Below are 21,083 nucleotides of genomic sequence, written 5' to 3'. Positions count from 1 at the left end.
TTACCAGCCCAGAGATCTGACCAGCCTCCTCCCCACACTCTCTGGTGTATCTCATACATCAGTCGCCATCAGCCCCTATTATACTCCTGCTCTAACCTCACATCATGTCACTGTGTGTTACCAGCCCAGAGATCTGACCAGCCTCCTCCCCACACTCTCTGGTGTATCTCATACATCAGGAGACATCAGCCCCTATTATACTCCTGCTCCCCCCTCACATCATGTCACTGTGTGTTACCAGCCCAGAGATCTGACCAGTCTCCTCCCCACACTCTCTGGTGTATCTCATACATCAGGAGACATCAGCCCCTATTATACTCCTGCTCTCCCCCTCACATCATGTCACTGTGTGGTACCAGCCCAGAGATCTGACCAGCCTCCTCCCCACACTCTCTGGTGTATCTCATACATCAGGAGACATCAGCCCCTATTATACTCCTGCTCTCCCCCTCACATCATGTCACTGTGTGTCGCTAGCAGTACCTCTGTCTATGGTATTACATGCCCTGAGAGTGTCTCTATTAGCACACGCCGGTCTATATTTAAACTACTCTTTATTTATTTTTTCTCTAACATGCATAAGGGATACTGGGGACTTATTACAATGGGGTATAGATGGGGTCCAAAGGAGCTGATGCACTTTAAATTTCTTCCAAATGCAATCGCAGCACGCCGCACACCCCTAACAATGGCGGGAGGTCAGAAGAGTGGCGAGTACAAACCAGGGGACCCACAAGGGTGCAGCGCGATTACAGGGGCGGCATACGGACGCTCTACGGAGGGATCCGCTATAGCCCCCTGTGTACACTGGCAGCGGTGGTGGAAACAGGCATTCATGTTACGTTTTACACCTGTTAGGAGACATTGCCAGTATAAATATCTATAGAGCTCCAATGCCGTTACAGGGGGCGGAGCTTCCTTAGAACGGGAGCAGCGGCGTTTTGGCTCTTTCCTCTGCTTACAGCTGCAGCAGCAAGGACACACAGCTCCTGCAGACACTTGTGATACACAGGAAACTGGTACAGCGGTGTAAATAAGGGGAGAGCCGCTATTATACACACTATAGTGTCCTAAAAAGGACAAGACTCCTGTGTTATACTGTGATAAACAGCCTGCAGTCTCAATGGGTCTGACAGGCTTTGGGTGTGCCGTTCCTCTCTCTCTGTGTGTCCTTTTCACATACCAGTCTGGGCAGGCTTGCTATTTAATATACTTATCTGTGATTCTCTCCCTCTGCGGCTGGTTCCCACTCATATGAACAATGCAGCCAGTCCTCCCAAGTTAGTGAGGAGACTTGGGGGGAGGGTCAGGAGCCATCTTGGCTCAGTGACATAAAAACCATGATGGCAGACATGTCATCCCAGCTCACTGCTAATAATCAGCAGGCTGTAGCAGACCTAGCTGCAAAGGCCAATAATAAACAGTCCGTCCCCCCCCCCACCCCCCCCCCCCTAGCTCAGGTCCATATTGTTGTGGACTGCACGATTTACTCTCAGAATCTGAGGACGAGGTACAGGAGGAGGGGGAGGAATGGGATCCTATTAAGAGGATTTACCTTCTGCACAGGGTATTGAGCCCCTTATACTTGCTATCAGGGATGTGATAAAAGTCCCTTTGGAAGACGCTGCCGTACAGCGGTCGTTTTTCTTAGCACAGAAAAAGAAACTAGTGTCACTTTCCCCGATTCTAAGGAACTAGATGACATGTTTAAGTTAACCTGGAAAAATCCTGATCAAAAATACCAGGTGACAAATCGGTTTCTGCACACTTTCCCATTTGCTCCTGATGGTAGGAAACACTGGGGAGAGCCCCCGGCAGTAGACTTATCAGTCTCTCGCCTATCAAAGAAAGTGCTATTACCATTCCCTGGCTCCTCTGCATTAAAGGACCCTGGGGATAGGAAAATAGAGACTACATTAAAGTCTATTTACACAGCAGCTGGTGTATCACAAAGACCTGTGATAGCGGGTTGCCGGATGACACATGCCATTCATACATGGGCGAGTCAAATTCAAGGAAGCCTTGCTGGAGATATACGTCCCTGGTGACTCTCATAAAGCACATTCAGGACACTGCACGCCTCCTGTGTGACTCTCTCAAGGGAATAGGTGCTATTAACGCTAGGACTACTGCCATGGCAGTGTCGGCGCGCAGAACTTTGTGGCTGCATCAGTGGATAGCGGACGCAGATTCCAAGCGCAGAGTGTGGAGTCTCTTCCTTTTTCAGGGGAGTGGCTATTCGGGGTTGAGTTGGATACATGGATTTCAAAGGTTACTGTGGGTAAATCCACGTTTCTCCCCTCTGGGGCCCCACTGGCTAGGCGTTCCCACCCCGGGAGGTCTTACCCAGTCCTTTCGGACTGCCAGGTTCAGATCAAGAGCCTTTGGCACCTCAAATGAGTGAGAGGCACCAGAGGCAAAACAAGAAAACCAGCCGCCGCAGGTTCTCGGTAACAAAGCACCAGTTCAGCTTCCACTAGGGCCTTGGCATGATGGTGCCCCCCCCCCCCCCCCCCCCAACCCTGAGGGGATCTCGAGGTGGTATCTCGGCTGCGTGGTCACGATCGGTGGAGATTGGCAATCGAGCTTGGGCTGGGAGGACAGCTGACTGTGTAGGAAGTAGACGAGGAGGTTGAATGTAGTTCTTCCTCATGAGGTGGAGGACTAGTGGGTGTTAGAGTTGGCTGGAGGGCATAAAAAGAATGAGAACTCTGTAGAAGAATAACTGTGTTTTTAATGAAGAAGAAACTGTACACCGATACTTGAGGAATTGAAAGACACGGAATAATGAACTGAAGTCTATGATTAAACGAGGTGAGGAATGGAGCTGAAGATCACCGGTATTGCGGAACTGAAAAACTGTGGTTTGTGGTTGGTAGAGAAGGCTGAAGGAGACTGGGTTTTACAAGAACTGAAAGACTGTGGCTTGTGACTGGTAGATGAGGCTGAGAAACTCTGACTTTGAAGAAATGAAGACTGTGGCTTGGGCTTGGAAAGCGAGGCTGAAAACTCAAATCTGGAAGAAGCAAAGACTGTGGCTTGAGCTTGCGAGACGCTCGTAGGAACCAACGTTTAGAACCCGAAGCCCCTTTACGACCGGGAGCCCCGTGAGCGCCTCCACGAGTGGCGCCGGGTTAAGCGACAGGACTGCAGCAGTGATAGGTCATGGACAGATGATGGGAACCAGGGAACCAGGAGCAGCCTGGGAGCACAGAGCTGTAGCAACTTTCACAGGAAAGTAACTTGAAGCACTGGCACTCTCTCCCTGAGCCAGTCTCCCTTTTATAAGGGAAGACTACACTGGATTGGCTGGATACAGAGTGTGGATTTCATTGGCAGATCTCAGGTCTCCAACATGGCCACCCCCAGCACTGGGGACATTCTCAGCTGCAGCACTTAAGCTAACCCAGCTCCGGCCTTGACTTCCTGAGACAGATTCACCACCAGAGGGCTCTGCTGCAGCAACTACCCGCCACAGCATCCGGGTCACCGGCCCCTGACCTCCGGAAGCCGCACATGCGCCCAAGGACCCACTGCAAGCAGCTCCGTGCCGCCGCAACTGCGCCAACCACCGGGATCGCAACACCCATGAGACCGCGCCGGAGGTAAGGCTCCGGACACTGACATGCGTCACTTCAGCCGCATCTGGGAAAGCTCCTGCCAGGATGCCTGGGTAAAGGACCTAATTTCTTGGCTACAAGCTGCAGTTCAGCAGTGCTGCTCCCCAACGATTTTTCTAATCAAGTTTACTAGTTTTGCAGGATACACGAGTAACGCTGCAACAGGCCATACTAAAGTTGGCCCAGTCCCAAGTCATTGTTCCAGTGCCACTACAATATCAGGGATTGGGTTACTACTCCATCCTGTTTGTGGTACCAAAACTGGACGGTTTCGTTAAAGCCTATTTTGAATCTAAAATCCTTGAATCCTTCACTAAAGGTTTTCGAGTTCACAATGGAATCCTTGTGAGCAATGATTGCGGGTCTGGAAGAACAAGAGTTCATGGTTTTGTTTGATATAAAGGATGCTTATCTCCATATCTCGATTTGACCGCCTCACCAGGCTTACCTACGGTTTGCCCTGCTTGAATGATCACTACCCGTTCCAGGCGCTACCCTTCGGCCTGGCCACAGCTCCAAGGGTCTTCACAAACGTGATGACGGAGATGATGTTCCAGCTCCGAGTCCAGGGGATCAATATTGTCCCTTACCTAGACGAGCTCTTGATAAAGGTGAGATCCAGGGAGCTTCTATTGCTCAATATAGGCCGCACTATTCAGCTTCTGTCACATCATGGGTTGATCTTCAATTTACAGAAGTCCCTACTTCTGAGGAACATTCCCAGGAACAGGAGCCTACTCAGTGGCTCCTGTTCCTGGGAATGTTTCTGGATACAGTGGCTCAGAAAGTGTTCCTCCCAGAGGACAAGGCAAGGACGCTCCAGGATATGGTCCGAGCAGTTATACGACTGAATCAGATCTCCATCCATCTTTGCATAAGATTGTTGGGAAAGATGTTAGCCTCATACGAGGCGATCCAGTATGGAAGGTTCCATGCCAGAACATTTCAATTGGATCTCCTGAGCTAGTGGTCCGGTTCACATCTTCAGATGCACCAGATCATACACTACCGTTCAAATGTTTGGGGTCACTTAGACATTTATTTATTTTTAAGGAAAAGCACTGTTTTTTTCAATGAAGATAACATTAAATTAATCAGAAATACACTATACATTGTTGATATGGTAAATGACTGTACTAGCTGCAAACGTCTGGTTTTTAATGGAATATCTACAGAGGTGTATAGAGGTCCATTTCCAGCAACCATCACTCCAGTGTTCTAATGGTACATTGTGTTTGCTAATCGTGGTAGAAGACTAATGGATGATTAGAAAACCCTTGTGCAATTATGTTAGCACAGCTGAAAATGGGTTTGCTCGTTAGAGAAGCTATAACACTGGGCTATCTTTGAGTTAGTTGAGTGTCTGGAGCATTACATTTGTGGGTTCGATTATACTCTGAAAGTGGCAAGAAAAGGAGACCTTTCATGTGAAACTCAACAGTCTATTCTTGTTCTTAGAAATGAAGGCTATTCCATGCGAGAACTTGCTGAGAAACTGAACATTTCCTACAACGGTGTGTACTACTCCCTTCAGAGAACAGCACAAACAGGCTCTAACCAGAGTAGAAAGAGAAGTGGGAGGCCCCGGTGCACAACTGAGCAAGAAGACAAGTACATTAGAGTCTCTAGTTTGATAAATAGACGCCGCACAGGTCCTAACTGGCAGCAGATGCCTCACAGGTCCTAGCTGGCAGCTTCATTAAATGGTACCCGCAAAACACTAGTGTCAATGTCTACAGTGAAGAGGTGACTCCGGGATGCTGGCCTTCTAGGCAGAGTGGCAAAGAAAACGCCAATAAAAGGAAAAGATTAATATGGGCAAAAGAACACAGACATTGGACAGAGGAAAAAGTGTTATGGACAGATGAATCGAAGTTTGAGGTGTTTGGATCACACAGAAGAACATTTGTGAGACTCAGAACAAGTGAAAAGATGCTGGAAGAGTGCCTGATGCCATCAGTCAAGCATGGTGGAGGTAATGTGATGGTCTGGGGCTGCTTTGGTGCTGGTAATGTGGGAGATTTGAACAAGGTAAAAGGGATTGTGAATAAGGAAGGCTATCACTCCATTTTGCAACGCCATGCCATACCCTGTGGACAGCGCTTGACTGGAGCCAATATTTTCCTACAAGAGGACAATGACCCAAAGCACACCTCCAAATTATACAAGACCTATTTATGGAAGAAGCCGGCAGCTGGTATTCTGTCTGTAATGGAGTGGCCAGTGCAGTCACCAGATCTCAACCCCACTGAGCTGTTGTGGGAGCAGCTTGACCGTATGGCTGCAGGGATGTGCGCTGCTCACGGGGTCCAGGCTAACCGGCTCCCTATGCGGCGGGTAGTAGTAGGGCGCTGGGGTCTGATAGCTATGCTCCCGTCACCTCAGCGCTCCAGGGAGTGATCGCGATGAGCCCCCAAAAAAGTGGGTCCCAGTGACCCCTCACTTTTAAAAGTTGGGGTCCTACCTGTCCTTTTCTGGTTTCCAACGGAATTAAGGTTCTTATTAATGATTTAAATATAAAAACTCAGACTTGATTTGAACACTACAAAAGTGCTGCAAGGGGGAGGAGGGGTGACAGTGCTGGAGGGGGGGGGGGGGGTGACAGTGTTGCTGGGCTGTGTAGCTATACCGGACACTCTGCACCAGACATGTAACTAAATATTTTGTCAGAAAGTGAATTGGTGCTCCCCCTCCCATAGCGAAAAGCAAAGTCAGTGTGCGCGGAGCGCGTGCAGTAAAAATTTAGGGGAATGACTTCGTTGAGAAGGGGCGTGGCCACATCATAGTACCAATTCACATTGCACCACTCAGTAGTGCTGCTTATACACATTGCGCCAGGCAGAGCACGTTATACACATTGCGCCAGGTAGAGCACATTATACACATTGCAGCAGGTAGAGCACGTTATACACATTGCAGCAGGTAGAGCACGTTATACACATTGCAGCAGGTAGAGCACGTTATACACATTGCAGCAGGCAGAGCACGTTATACACATTGCACCAGGTAGAGCACGTTATACACATTGCAGCAGGTAGGGCACGTTATACACATTGAACCAGGTAGAGCACGTTATACACATTGAACCAGGTAGAGCACGTTATACACATTGCACCGGGTAGAGCACGTTATACACATTGCACCGGGTAGAGCACGTTATACACATTGCAGCAGGTAGAGCACGTTATACACATTGCAGCAGGTAGAGCACATTATACACATTGCGCCAGGTAGAGCACATTATACACATAGCGCCAGGTACAGCACGTTATACACATTGCACCAGGTATAGCTCATTATACACATTGCACCAGGTATAGCTCATTATACACATTGCGCCAGGTAGAGCATGGTATACACATTGCACCAGGTAGAGCACATTATACACATTGCGCCAGGTAGAGCACGTTATACACATAGCGCCAGGTACAGCACGTTATACAGATTGCACCAGGTATAGCTCATTATACACATTGCACCAGGTAGAGCACATTATACACACAGCGCCAGGTAGAGTGCATTATACACATTGCACCAGGTAGAGCATGTTATAAACATTGCGCCAGGTAGAGCGCGTTCTACACATTGCGCCAGGTAGAGCACGTTATACATATTTTGCCCCAGGTAGAGCACGTTATACACAATGCGCCAGGTAGAGCACGTTATACATATTGCGCCAGGTAGAGCACGTTATACACATTGCATCAGGTAGAGCTCATTATACACATTGCACCAGGTTGAGCACATTATACACATTGCGCCAGGTAGAGAATGTTATACACATTGCATCAGGTAGCGTGCATTATACACATTGCAGCAGGTAAAGCACGTTATAGACATTGCAGCAGGTAGAGCACGCTATACACATTGCACCAGGTAGAGCACGCTATACACATTGCACCAGGTAGAGCACGTTATACACATTGCAGCAGGTAGAGCACGTTATACACATTGCAGCAGGTAGAGCACGTTATACACAATGCACCAGGTAGAGCACGTTATACACATTGCACCAGGTAGAGCACGTTATACACATTGCAGCAGGTAGAGCACGTTATACACATTGCACCAGGTAGAGCTCGTTATACACATTGCACCAGGTAGAGCACGTTATACACATTGCAGCAGGTAGAGCACATTATACACATTGCAGCAGGTAAAGCACGTTATACACATTGCAGCAGGTAAAGCACGTTATACACAATGCACCAGGTAGAGCACGTTATACACATTGCACCAGGTAGAGCACATTATACACTTTGCGCCAGGTAGAGCACGTTATACACATTGCAGCAGGTAGAGTACGTTATACATATTGCACCATGTAGAGCACGTTATACACATTGCACCTGGTAGAGCACGTTATACACATTGCAGCAGGTAGAGCACGTTATACACATTGCAGCAGGTAGAGCACGTTATACACATTGCAGCAGGTAGAGTACGTTATACACATTCCAGCAGGTAGAGCACGTTATACACATTGCAGCAGGTAGAGCTCGTTATACACATTGCAGCAGGTAGAGCACGTTACACACATTGCAGCAGGTAGAGCACGTTACACACATTGCAGCAGGTAGAGCACGTTATACACATTCCAGCAGGTAGAGCACGTTATACACATTGCAGCAGGTAGAGCACGTTATACACATTGCAGCAGGTAGAGCACGTTATACACATTGCACCAGGTAGAGCACGTTATACACATTGCAGCAGGTAGAGCACGTTATACACATTGCAGCAGGTAGAGCACGTTATACACATTGCAGCAGGTAGAGCACGTTATACACATTGCAGCGGGTAGAGCACGTTATACACATTGCAGCAGGTAGAGCACGTTATACACATTGCAGCAGGTAGAGCACGTTATACACATTGCACCAGGTAGAGCGCGTTATACACATTGCAGCAGGTAGAGCACGTTATACACATTGCAGCAGGTAGAGCACGTTACACACATTGCAGCAGGTAGAGAATGTTATACACATTGCAGCAGGTAGAGCACGTTATACACATTGCAGCAGGTAGAGCACGTTATACACATTGCAGCAGGTAGAGCACGTTATACACATTGCACCAGGTAGAGAACGTTATACGCATTGCACCAGGTAGAGAACGTTATACGCATTGCACCAGGTAGAGCACGTTATACACATTGCAGCAGGTAGAGCACGTTATACACATTGCACCAGGTAGAGCACGTTATACACATTGCAGCAGGTAGAGCACGTTATACACATTGCAGCAGGTAGAGCACGTTATACACATTGCAGCAGGTAGAGCACGTTATACACATTGCAGCAGGTAGAGCACGTTATACACATTGCAGCAGGTAGAGCACGTTATACACATTGCAGCAGGTAGAGCACGTTATACACATTGCAGCAGGTAGAGCACGTTATACACATTGCAGCAGGTAGAGCACGTTACACACATTGCAGCAGGTAAAGCACGTTATACACATTCCAGCAGGTAGAGCACGTTATACACATTGCAGCAGGTAGAGCACGTTAAACACATTGCAGTAGGTAGAGCAGGTTATACACATTGCAGCAGGTAGAGCACGTTACACACATTGCAGCAGGTAGAGCACGTTATACACATTGCAGCAGGTAGAGCACGTTATACACATTGCAGCAGGTAGAGCACGTTATACACATTGCAGCAGGTAGAGCACGTTACACACATTGCAGCAGGTAGAGAATGTTATACACATTGCAGCAGGTAGAGCACGTTATACACATTGCAGCAGGTAGAGCACGTTATACACATTGCAGCAGGTAGAGAATGTTATACACATTGCAGCAGGTAGAGCACGTTATACGCATTGCACCAGGTAGAGAACGTTATACGCATTGCACCAGGTAGAGCACGTTATACACATTGCAGCAGGTAGAGCACGTTATACACATTGCACCAGGTAGAGCACGTTATACACATTGCAGCAGGTAGAGCACGTTATACACATTGCAGCAGGTAGAGCACGTTATACACATTGCAGCAGGTAGAGCACGTTATACACATTGCAGCAGGTAGAGCACGTTATACACATTGCAGCAGGTAGAGCACGTTATACACATTGCAGCAGGTAGAGCACGTTATACACATTGCAGCAGGTAGAGCACGTTATACACATTGCAGCAGGTAGAGCACGTTACACACATTGCAGCAGGTAAAGCACGTTATACACATTCCAGCAGGTAGAGCACGTTATACACATTGCAGCAGGTAGAGCACGTTAAACACATTGCAGCAGGTAGAGCACGTTATACACATTGCAGCAGGTAGAGCACGTTATACACATTGCAGCAGGTAGAGCACGTTACACACATTGCAGCAGGTAGAGAATGTTATACACATTGCAGCAGGTAGAGCACGTTATACACATTGCAGCAGGTAGAGCACGTTACACACATTGCAGCAGGTAGAGAATGTTATACACATTGCAGCAGGTAGAGCACGTTATACACATTGCACCAGGTAGAGCACTTTATACACATTGCAGCAGGTAGAGCACGTTATACACATTGTAGCAGGTAGAGCACGTTATACACATTGCAGCAGGTAGAGCACGTTATACACATTGCAGCAGGTAGAGCACGTTATACACATTGCAGCAGGTAGAGGACGTTATACACATTGCAGCAGGTAGAGCACGTTATACACATTGCAGCAGGTAGAGCACGTTATACACATTGTACCAGGTAGAGCACGTTATACACATTGCAGCAGGTAGAGCACGTTATACACATTGCACCAGGTAGAGCACGTAATACACATTGCAGCAGGTAGAGCACGTTATACACATTGCAGCAGGTAGAGCACGTTATACACATTGCAGCAGGTAGAGCACGTTATACACATTGCAGCAGGTAGAGCACTTTATACACATTGCAGCAGGTAGAGCACGTTATACACATTGCAGCAGGTAGAGCACGTTATACACATTGCACCAGGTAGAGCACGTTATACACATTGCGCCAGGTAGAGCACGTTATACACATTGCACCAGGTAGAGCGCGTAATACACATTGCAGCAGGTAGAGCACGTTATACACATTGCAGCAGGTAGAGCACGTTATACACATTGCACCAGGTAGAGCACGTTATACACATTGCAGCAGGTAGAGCACGTTACACACATTGCAGCAGGTAGAGCGCGTAATACACATTACAGCAGGTAGAGCGCGTAATACACATTGCAGCAGGTAGAGCACGTTATACACATTGCATCGGGTAGAGCACGTTATACACATTGCAGCGGGTAGAGCACGTTACACACATTGCAGCAGGTAGAGCACGTTACACACATTGCACCAGGTAGAGCGCGTAATACACATTGCAGCAGGTAGAGCACGTTATACACATTGCGCCAGGTAGAGCACGTTATACACATTGCACCAGGTAGAGCACGTTATACACATTGCAGCAGGCAGAACATTTATATGATTAAAAAACAGGACAATAAATGCTTCTAAACACATTAGTAAATAATACATTTAATATATGTAATGGGTTTATGGTGCTGCTATAATAGAAGCCCCAGACTGGATTTAGGGGTCATTCCGAGTTGATCGCTTGCTGCAGTTTTTCGCAGCACAGTGAACAGATTACTACTGCGCATGTGTATGCACCACATTGACAGGAAGAGGGCGTTTGTGGGTGGCAACTGACCGTTTTCTTGGTGTGTTTGGGAAAACGCAGGCGTGTCCAGGCGTTTGCAGGGCGGGTGTCTGATGTCAATTCCGGCTCCGAAATGATCTTAGAAACTTAGAAACTGCACAAAATGTTTTTGCAACGCTCCGCCGCACAAGCGATCGCACACTTACAAAGCGAATATACACTCCCCTATAGGTGGCGACTATCTGATCGCTGCGCTGCAAAGAATAGCTAGCGAGCGATCAACTCGGAATGAGGGCCTTAGACGCTACAAAAGTGTTGCAGGGGGAGCGAGAGGGTGACAATGCTGCTGGGCTGTTATCATACCGGAGGTATGCATTCAGGATCCCGGCAGCCGTAATACCGACGCCGGAATCCCGACAGCCGCCAGAATACCGATGCCGGCATCCCGAGGAGATCAGGATCCCGCCGCCACAGGTTTAGCGTGCGGGAGGGGGGATAGGTTTAGGCACACCCAGGGGGGCGGTATAGGGTATGGGGTGGGGGAGGTTAGGGTTAGGCTGCAGTGAGGGGGGATAGGGTTAGGCACTAAGGGGGCGGGTTAGATTTAGGCTGTGGGTAAGGGGGGTTAGGTTTAGGCACTTCTTGGGGGGTTAGTTCTGCAGAGAAGGGTGATAGGGTTAGGGTTAGGCTGTGTGTAAGGGGTTAGGCACTGCTGGGGGGATAGGGTTAGGCTGTGGGTAAGGGGGTTAGGTTTAGGCTGTGGGTAAGGGGGGGTTAGGGTTAGGCTGTGGGTAAGGGGGGTTAGGTTTAGGCACTGCTGGGGGGAGGTTAGGGTTAGGTGGTGGGTAAGGGGGGTTAGGTTTAGGCACTGCTGGGGGGAGGTTAGGGTTAAGCTGTGGGTAAGGGGGGGTTAGGTTTAGGCACTGCTGGGGGGAGGTTAGGGTTAGGCTGTGGGTAAGGGGGGTTAGGTTTAGGCACTGCTGGGGGGAGGTTAGGGTTAGGCTGTGGGTAAGGGGGGTTAGGTTTAGGCACTGCTGGGGGGAGGTTAGGGTTAGGCACTAAGGAGGGTGGGTTAGGTTTAGGCACTGCTGGGGGGTGTTTAGGGTTAGGCTGTGGGTAAGGGTGGTTAGGTTTAGGCACTGCTGGGGGGAGGTTAGGGTTAGGCTGTGGGTAAGGGGGGGTTAGGTTTAGGCACTGCTGGGGGGAGGTTAGGGTTAGGCTGTGGGTAAGGGGGGTTAGGTTTAGGCACTGCTGGGGGGAGGTTAGGGTTAGGCTGTGGGTAAGGGGGGTAGGTTTAGGCACTGCTGGGCGGAGGTTAGGGTTAGGCTGTGGGTAAGGGGGGGTTAGGTTTTGGCACTGCTGGGGGGAGGTTAGGGTTAGGCTGTGGGTAAGGGGAGGTTAGGTTTAGGCACTGCTGGGGGGAGGTTAGGCTGTGGGTAAGGGGGGTTAGGTGTCGGCACTGCTGGGGGGAGGTAACGGTTAGGCTGTGGGTAAGGGGAGGTTAGGTTTAGGCACTGCTGGGGGGAGGTTAGGCTGTGAGTAAGGGGAGGTTAGGTTTAGGCACTGCTGGGGGGAGGTTAGGCTTTGGGTATGGGGGTGTTAGGTGTCGGCAGTGCTGCGATTGGGATGCCGGTGTGGTTTCTCATTTCTAGCCTTATATGATGTAGCCCTGGCTCAGATCACTTGTATAAATGCTTTTGACAGAAGCAGACGTTTTAGGCAGCTTGACAGGATGATCCCAGAAGTAACGGGTGTACCACAGGTACCAGCAGTGCCTGCACAGTAGATTCATGTTATATTCTCATAGATCCTTAGCTTGGTCTATTTGTGAATGGCGCTGGGAATATCAGGGAAACTTACTGTAGTGGACGCCTGAAACAACCACTGAGGTCGGTCTACAAGCCCATGACACTCCCAGAAGACACACAAGGCATGCAATGAAAGCCACCACCAAGTTCAGCCACCCGCTCCTAGGCTACTTACCCTACCCCACAGCACTTACGCTGTCACCGGCGCTCACCTCCTACCCGCAGCACAGCGTAGAGCAGCCGTAGAGCCGTCTTCACTCTCTGCCCGGCCCCCGTGTGAATCCGCGGCTGCATGTGACCAGGAGGGGAAGGCACCACCAGAGGACTGGTAGTGGTAAGGCTCCACCTCCTCTTTTACAGGCAGGAAGTGCAGTCAATTGAGAGCCAGGAATTGGCAGCAGTGCAGCGCGTCCTCGGGGACCCACACGTTTTAGAAAAGTGAGTCCCCGTCCTCCGATCTGGGCAAAATACATTTGCGAACACTGTGTGTGTGTGTATATATGTATGTGTATATATATGTGTGTGTGTATGTATATATATATATATATATATATATATATATAATAGTATGGTGAGGCACTGCAGTGCCTGGGTATTTGGAGCCTGTGCAGGGCACTGGCTCAGTGTATATTTAAGCAACAATGTGTATAGTGTACTTGAATTGTATTTAAAGTGAAATGAACTTACTTGGTTGTGTGTCCCAGGAGGGGGGGAATCCATTACTGTGCCGGCAGATGGATTCCTCCAGTACTTTTCCCCAAAAATGGAATGCCTTCCTCTCTAGCCTCCCACATGGAAGTATCATGGGGAGAGAGAGAGGAGCAGCTCAGCTTTAAAACAAGCTGAATGGTTTTCTGGAGCTCCATAGGGATCACCCTCGGTGGGCAGGAAACCCTAACCGGGGATCTAGGCCTCCCATCTCTGGAGCCCAAGTTTAGGCGGGAGATGGTGAGCTGGGTACCCGGGCAGATTCATGGAAGTAGTTTGATGAGAAAGCTTCCCCCTGCCTAGACTGAACGTCACCAGGGCGGATAACAACCCTCCAGGATGGGACGGTCAAAGGAGAGTGACTACTCCCCACCGTCCACAGAGGACAATGTTAGCTCTGCATGTGGCCAAGGCATGCACATCACATGGGTAAACAATGATTGGTTGAGAACAGCACGGTGGACTTACCCCCTGTGGTATGTGTATTGGAGTAAGAAAAAAAGAGGAGGCCTGTGAGCCTCCAGAGGTATTATACCATTTTCACTCTGCTGTAAACATTTTGCTGTATTGCTGTTGCCACTAGCAATAGGGAAGAGTCTATTTTAAGACTGTTTGAGTGAATAAACATCTGCCTCAAGACGACCGCTTCATCTTGTGACCTGCAGTGCTATGCCAAACATAGTTCAGTTTTACGGCTGTCCAGGGTCCACTCAGCATCTCCAAGATCCGCCTCCCACCAGCTACCGTGTGGAGGCCTAGTCCAGTGACTAGTAGTGATTTGTCAACACCATGCAGGTGTGGTAATACAGCGTGTCGACGCATACAGAGCAGTACCATGGTTCCAGACTCCATGGCAACAAAGAATCTGGTGGCAGCGTAGTACCCACCCACTGCGCAGTGGGTGGAGTCAGTAATAGGTGGTTACTGATGGTAAGTGGGAATCTCCTAAGTGGCCAGATCCCGTGTGACCTAAACATCCATTCCGTGACTGGGGCAGGATGCGAGGGCTTTCATACAGAACCGTCCGGTCACAGAAATTGCTGGCATAGCGGTGGGATAATCTTAGGTGGCTTTTCAGTCACCTGATTGGAGAAGCCGAGTTAGGAGAGGAGTAACTGCAGCGCAGGAGAACGCACAAGATGGCGGACTTCAGCGGAATGTCTAAGGATGATCTGGAGATCGTGTATCAGGAGAAGGGTGTGGATATCCTTTTTCAACACGTCCAGAAGCATCATGAGGGCGGCACTCGTGAGCTTGGTGGAGGTAGAGAGTGCTAAGGGCGTTGGCATCAAAGAGGGCGGCCTACCAGTGGACCTTTGTACAGAACCGGTGAGACCCACAAGCCCCACCCTCTCTACTAGCAGCAGCCATGTTTCATACCTAGCAGGGCCGAAGGTCCAACATCCCTGGGGGGGCAACACGGATACCTAAGCAGATCGGCTAGTGGAATTCGGAGAAAGGGCAATGGAGCAAGAGTGCTTGATCATCACCTCACTTTCCAAGGGGCTCCAGTGACTGTGTGCAGCCCATTCTGCCCCCTGCAGTAGCAAGAGCCAGTGCTCCCACCTGAGGCAAAAGCGCGGAGCGTGCAAGAAAGACTGGGCGCACTTAGCCTCAGAATACAGCCCATGGCTTCAGCTGTGTCACTAGGCTGCAGCAGTGAACGTGCCCGGACTGAGCAGAGTGAGCGGCTTTAGGGCAGGAGGAGTGGGGTACTTAATAGATTGGGTCTTGGTCCCAGCCGGTGGCTGAGAGTTATCAAGGAGGGTAGATAAGCCACTTAGTGAGGAGAACTCCAGAAAGCACGTCTGGATGGACTCAGGCCCCTCTTATTTATTATTTTATATACTAACAAGTGTGGTACATCCCTGCAAAGGCAGATCCAATCTCTTTCTCATCAGACTCTGCTGTCTTCCCGGCACTCTCACTCAGATGTTCACTGCTGCCAGTAGCACACGTATGAGATGCAGAAGTATGGTGGCTGCTGTATAGATCCTGATATGTAATTCTCTGTATCATACTTACCGTACACACATCATCCTTATTACAAGTGAGAGAATAGAGGTAAGACACTGAAGATGGGGGTGTAACAGTGGATTATAACCTAGTAGATGATGATGATTACAGGGTATCATATGGTATATTGCATGTAAAGTACTTTGTTCCACACCTACTCTGCTGTCGCAATATACCTTATATAAGGGTGAGTAACACATGTACAGGCTTACCAGCGTATGAGCACACACATAAAGGAATGCTACCTTACCAATGCTTCCAGGAGTAACGTTAGGAGACATTATTATAAAGCCTTCATTAAAAGTTATGTTTTAATACACACATTTACTATTAAGTGTCCCAGAAAGTCGTCTTCTCCTATTGTTTACAAGATTAATATTGTTACAGAAAATTTCACATTTCCATAATGTGTTTTATTTCCAGCAGATGGACACACAAGCAGGAATATCTCAGAAGGACATCTAATGTTATCCCCGGATTGTGACATAAAAGATGACAGTAGACAGGATTCTCCAGGACCTACTCCCATTACCCCAATTATACATCCAGCTCTATCAGCTGATCCATCTGATCCTGGGAGATGTTCTCCTGATCCCTCTGATATTGGTGCATCTGTTACAGCTCTAAGAGTAGATACAGTGTTTCTGTGTTCTATAGATGCCAAATGTTTTACACAGAACACAAAGCTTATTACCCATCAGCCTGCTAAGGCAGATGAGAAGCAATTTCCATGTTCTGAGTGTGGAAAATGTTTTACATACAAATCAGGTCTTGTTACACATGAGAGAATACATACAGGTGAGAAACCATATTCCTGTTCTGAGTGTGGGAAATGTTTTACCCAGAAATCACAACTTATTACACATCAGCGAAGTCACACAGGTGAAAGGCCATTTCCATGTCCTGAGTGTGGGAAATGTTTTGCACATAAATCAGATCTTGTTAGTCATAACAGAAATCACACAGGTGAGAAGCCATTTTCATGTTCTGAGTGTGGGAAATGTTTTACCTGGAAATCACAACTTGTTACACATCTGCGAAGTCACACAGGTGAAAATCCATTTCCATGTTCTGAGTGTGGGAAATGTTTTACATATAAATCACAACTTGTAATACATAAGAGAATACATACAGGTGAGAAACCATATTCCTGTTCTGAGTGTGGGAACTGTTTTACATACAAATCAACTCTTGATGCACATAAGAGAAGTCACACAGGTACATCACCATTTCCATGTTCTGAGTGTGGGAAATATTTTGCACAAAACTCACAACTTGCTAGACATCAGAGAAGTCACACAGGTGAGAAGCCATTTCCATGTCCTGAGTGTGGTAAATGTTTTGCACAAAATTCAGATCTTGTTAGTCATAACAGAAGTCACACAGGCGAGAATCCAATTTCTTGCTCTGAGTGTGGGAAATGTTTTGCCTGGAAATCACAACTTGTTAAACATCAGAGAAGTCACACAGGTGAGAAGCCTTTTCCATGCTCTGAGTGTGGGAAATGTTTTGCAAACAAATCAGATCTTGTTAAACATAAGAGAAGTCACACAGGTGAGAAGCCATTTCCATGTACTGAGTGTGGTAAAAGTTTTGCACAAAAATCAGATCTTGTTAGTCATAACAGAAGTCACACAGGTGAGAATCCAATTTCCTGCTCTGAGTGTGGGAAATGTTTTGCCCGGAAATCACAACTTGTTATACATCACAGAAGTCACACAGGTGAGAAGCCATTTTCTTGCTCTGAGTGTGGGAAATGTTTTGCCTGGAAATCAGATATTGTTAGACATCATCGAAGTCACACAGGTGCGAGGCCATTTCCATGTTCTGACTGTGGAAAATGTTTTGCACACAAATCACATCTTGTTATTCATCAGAGAAATCACACAGGTGAGAAGCCTTTTTCTTGCACTGAGTGCACGAAAAGTTATACTCAGAAATCAGAACTTGTTACACATCAGAGAAGTCACACAGGTGAGAAGCCATTTCCATGTCCTGAGTGTGGGAAATGTTTTGCACACAAAAGAGATTTTTTTAAACATGAGAAAAGTCACACAGGTGAGAAGCCATTTCCATGCTCTGAGTGTGGGAAATGTTTTACACAGAAATCACATCTTGTTACACATCAGCAAATTCACACAGGTGAGAATCCATTTCCATGCTCTGAGTGTGGGAAATGTTTTGCACACAACTCAGCTCTTGTTATACATCACAGAAGTCACACAGGTGCGAAGCCATTTCCATGTTCTGAGTGGGGGAAATGTTTTACACACAAATCACAATTTGTTACACACCAGAGAAGACACACAGGTGAGAAGCCATTTTAATCTTCTGGAGTATACTCATCATTGCCATGCGTTGTTCTTCAAGGTTCTTATCGTATCTTCTATGCTTTTTGCAATATACATGCTACTGCATGGTGAAATAATCAGATGTCATGTCCTCATCTACCACTGCTATGCAGATGATCTGTCTTTTGCTCCAGACACTGAGAACCCAGTCCCAATCCTAAATGGTTGTCTAGCTGAGCTCCAGGTGTGGGTGATGCCAGTTGGCTGTGACTCAGTCCTGGTGAAACAGGTCCATATGGTAGAAGCTCACCAACAAAGGACAGGGCTACAGCTCAGCTTTGCAAACCAACCAGACTTACACTTGGGGGTTCAGAGTTACAAAATTCTGATCCTGTGCAGAATCTTGGTGTCCTGGATGGTGGAGTGACACTTAGACATCAGGTATCATCCACAATCAGATCCTCATCTGAGGAACATAGCCAGACTCCAGCACTTATTTCCCTCAGAAGATCTACCTACAGTCATACATGTACTTGTATCATCACGCACAGACTACTGCAATGTCCTCTACCTGGGTCTCCCAGCAAAAGAATTACTGAGCTTGTAGCTTGTACAGAATGCAGCAGCCAGGCTGTTACCTAACCAGCCCGTTCCTGCCACATAACACCCATTCTCTGCTCCCATCACTGGCTGCCTGTAAGATGATGACTCGGGGCCTAATTCAGGTCTGATCGCAGTGTGTGATCCAAACGGAATTATTGAAAAATTGCGGGCGCATCCACTGCGCCCATCCCGTGCATGCACCTGCATTTTCTGCAGAGGGGACGCAGAAAATGTGATTGCCTGTCAGGCAGAGGCAGTCACGGGGGTGGGCGGGCAATGCTCCATTTCCAGGGAGGAGACGGATCGGTGCTGGGGCAGTGTGGCGCGAACGGAGGACAGACGGGCATGATCACGGCTGTGTGACATCACATGCAGCTGCCATGATCAAGAAAAATGCAGCGGGCCTCCTGCGCAAGCAGCGGCAGCAGGAGGCTTCACTAATTTCTACGATAAAGCAGAAATTGTGAGGCAATCGCAATTTCTGTTTCATCAAGGGGGTAGGCGGTGGTCAGCATGCTGGGTGGCCTTGCGATGGGCGGCCCCTAGCACGCTAGGAAAAGGATTGCTAATTAGCAGCATCTGCTATCTTTACTGAATTTAGACCCTCTATTAAGTAATCTTACTGACTCCCAGCCTTGCATGACCATGATACCAGAAGCAGCTGCTGCTTCCGTACTGCCTGGGTTTCTTCCATCTGTTGATGGACTGTTAGCAGTACCATAAATTCCCAAGCAATGCTAAGATGTCAGGGGAAACAGGGTGGGTGGCAGTAGCGGGGGCTACTGGAGGCAATGTCTATGTGGGTAATATTGTCCCCAAGCAGTGCTGAGGAGGGAGACAGGGCAGGGGGCAGTAGTAGGAGCTGCTGGAGGCAATGTCTATGAGGTTAAACGTCCCCAAGCAGGGCTGAGGCGGGAGACAGGGTGGGTGGCAGTAGTGGGAGCTGCTGGAGGCAATGTCTATGTGGGTAAATGTCCCCAAGCAGGGCTGAGGAGGGAGACAGGGCAGCGGGCAGTAGTAGGAGCTGTTTGATGCAATGTGTATGTGGGAAAACGTCCCCAAGCAGGGCTGAGGAGGGAGACAGGGTGGGTGGCAGTAGTGGGAGCTGCTGGAGGCAATGTCTATGTGGGTAAACATCTGCAAGCAGGGCTGAGGTGTCAGAGCGGGGAGACAGGGCAGGTGGCAGTAGTAGGGGAGACACGGGTGGATGGCAATAGTGGGGGGAGATGGGACGGACGGCAGTAGTAGGGGAAACAGGGCAGGTGGCAGTAGTAGGGGAGACACGGGTGGATGTCAGTAGTGGGGGGAGACAGGGCAGTGGCAGTAGTGGGGGGAGACAGGGTGGGTGGCAGTAGTGGGGAGAGGACAGGGTGCGTGGCAGTAGTGGGGGAGACATGGGGTGGATGGCAATAGTGGGGGGGAGATGGGGCGGGTGGTCACAGTGCAGTACCAGGGGCTGCTGGAGGCAGTAAAGAGGTGTATGTGTTCCACAGAATCAGTTGATAATTAGACTTAATGATGATTATGCTTCCTTATTTCTAATTAATCCCTTGTATGTGTTACTGTTATTTGCTGTGTCAGCCTTTATGTGTGTTCTGTGTAATAATCCTGAAAGTAGTGCTGCTACCGATCTCATATCATTTGTAGTAACTTGGAAAAGATGAGATATGAGGTGCACTCTGGAAGCTTATAGGGGGTTAATCAGAGATGAACGCAGATGTGACATCACGCAACCCCCCCCCCTCCCCCTCCTGGAAAATGGTCCCGGCCCACCCGCGTTCACCCCTCAGGGATGCGACCACAATGTGTGTGTCTGTGTGGCCGCTGTGCATGTGCATTTTGCCACCACCGGGTAAACTGCTGCGAGCCACTATTGCGGATGGGTCTGAATGACCCCCATAGGCTGTTGTGCAGAGTAAAGTATTTTTTAAGTTTAAAATACAGACAAAAATATGTGTATTAAAGATATGAAATAAAGTTGTTTAAAAGCAAAATATTTCTGGTGCAATTTTGGCTATGTCCGATTTTGACAGCGCATTTGAATAGTGGGATGATATTACGGGGGGAAGGGGGGGGTCTCTCTGTGTAATTAAATAGTTTTATCATTTGTTGGTTTTAATTAAATTTTGTCTGTTCAACTGTTCTGTTGTTTTTGTTTACTCTGATAAACTGTTTTTAAAGTAAACTGATGGACAATAGGTCAGTTGCGCAGTTTCCTCAATGTTACGCTGTTTACACTTTATTCCTAGCTACGGGCGTACCTATGCGTAGCACCACTTAGCGTACCTTTTGAGCGTTGATGCACTCATAATACTTTGGTGAATATATATGGCTACAGCAATATAACACACTTAGACCTTAGTAGAGTGTCGGAAGTGTCCCTGACGCTTCGCCAGATTAACAAAATAACAGAC

At 48.3% G+C, this 21,083-nt stretch overlaps 1 protein-coding gene across 1 annotated transcript in view; it reads left to right on the top strand.

Moving 5' to 3' along the window:
* Positions 1–19,951, top strand: part of LOC134983851 (oocyte zinc finger protein XlCOF6-like) — a 32,595-nt gene extending 12,644 nt beyond the window's left edge. The window contains exon 6 of the mRNA XM_063949473.1: positions 16,199–19,951. Within this exon, the coding sequence (XP_063805543.1) occupies positions 16,199–18,102 (1,904 nt within the window). The 3' untranslated portion in view covers positions 18,103–19,951. The remainder of the gene's footprint in view (positions 1–16,198) is intronic.
* Positions 19,952–21,083: the final 1,132 nt, after the last annotated feature.

This window comes from Pseudophryne corroboree (genome assembly GCF_028390025.1).
Source record: "Pseudophryne corroboree isolate aPseCor3 chromosome 3 unlocalized genomic scaffold, aPseCor3.hap2 SUPER_3_unloc_26, whole genome shotgun sequence".
Lineage (NCBI taxonomy): Eukaryota > Metazoa > Chordata > Amphibia > Anura > Myobatrachidae > Pseudophryne > Pseudophryne corroboree.
The sequence above is the reverse complement of the archived record's forward strand: the minus strand, read 5'-3'. Positions and strand labels throughout refer to the sequence as shown.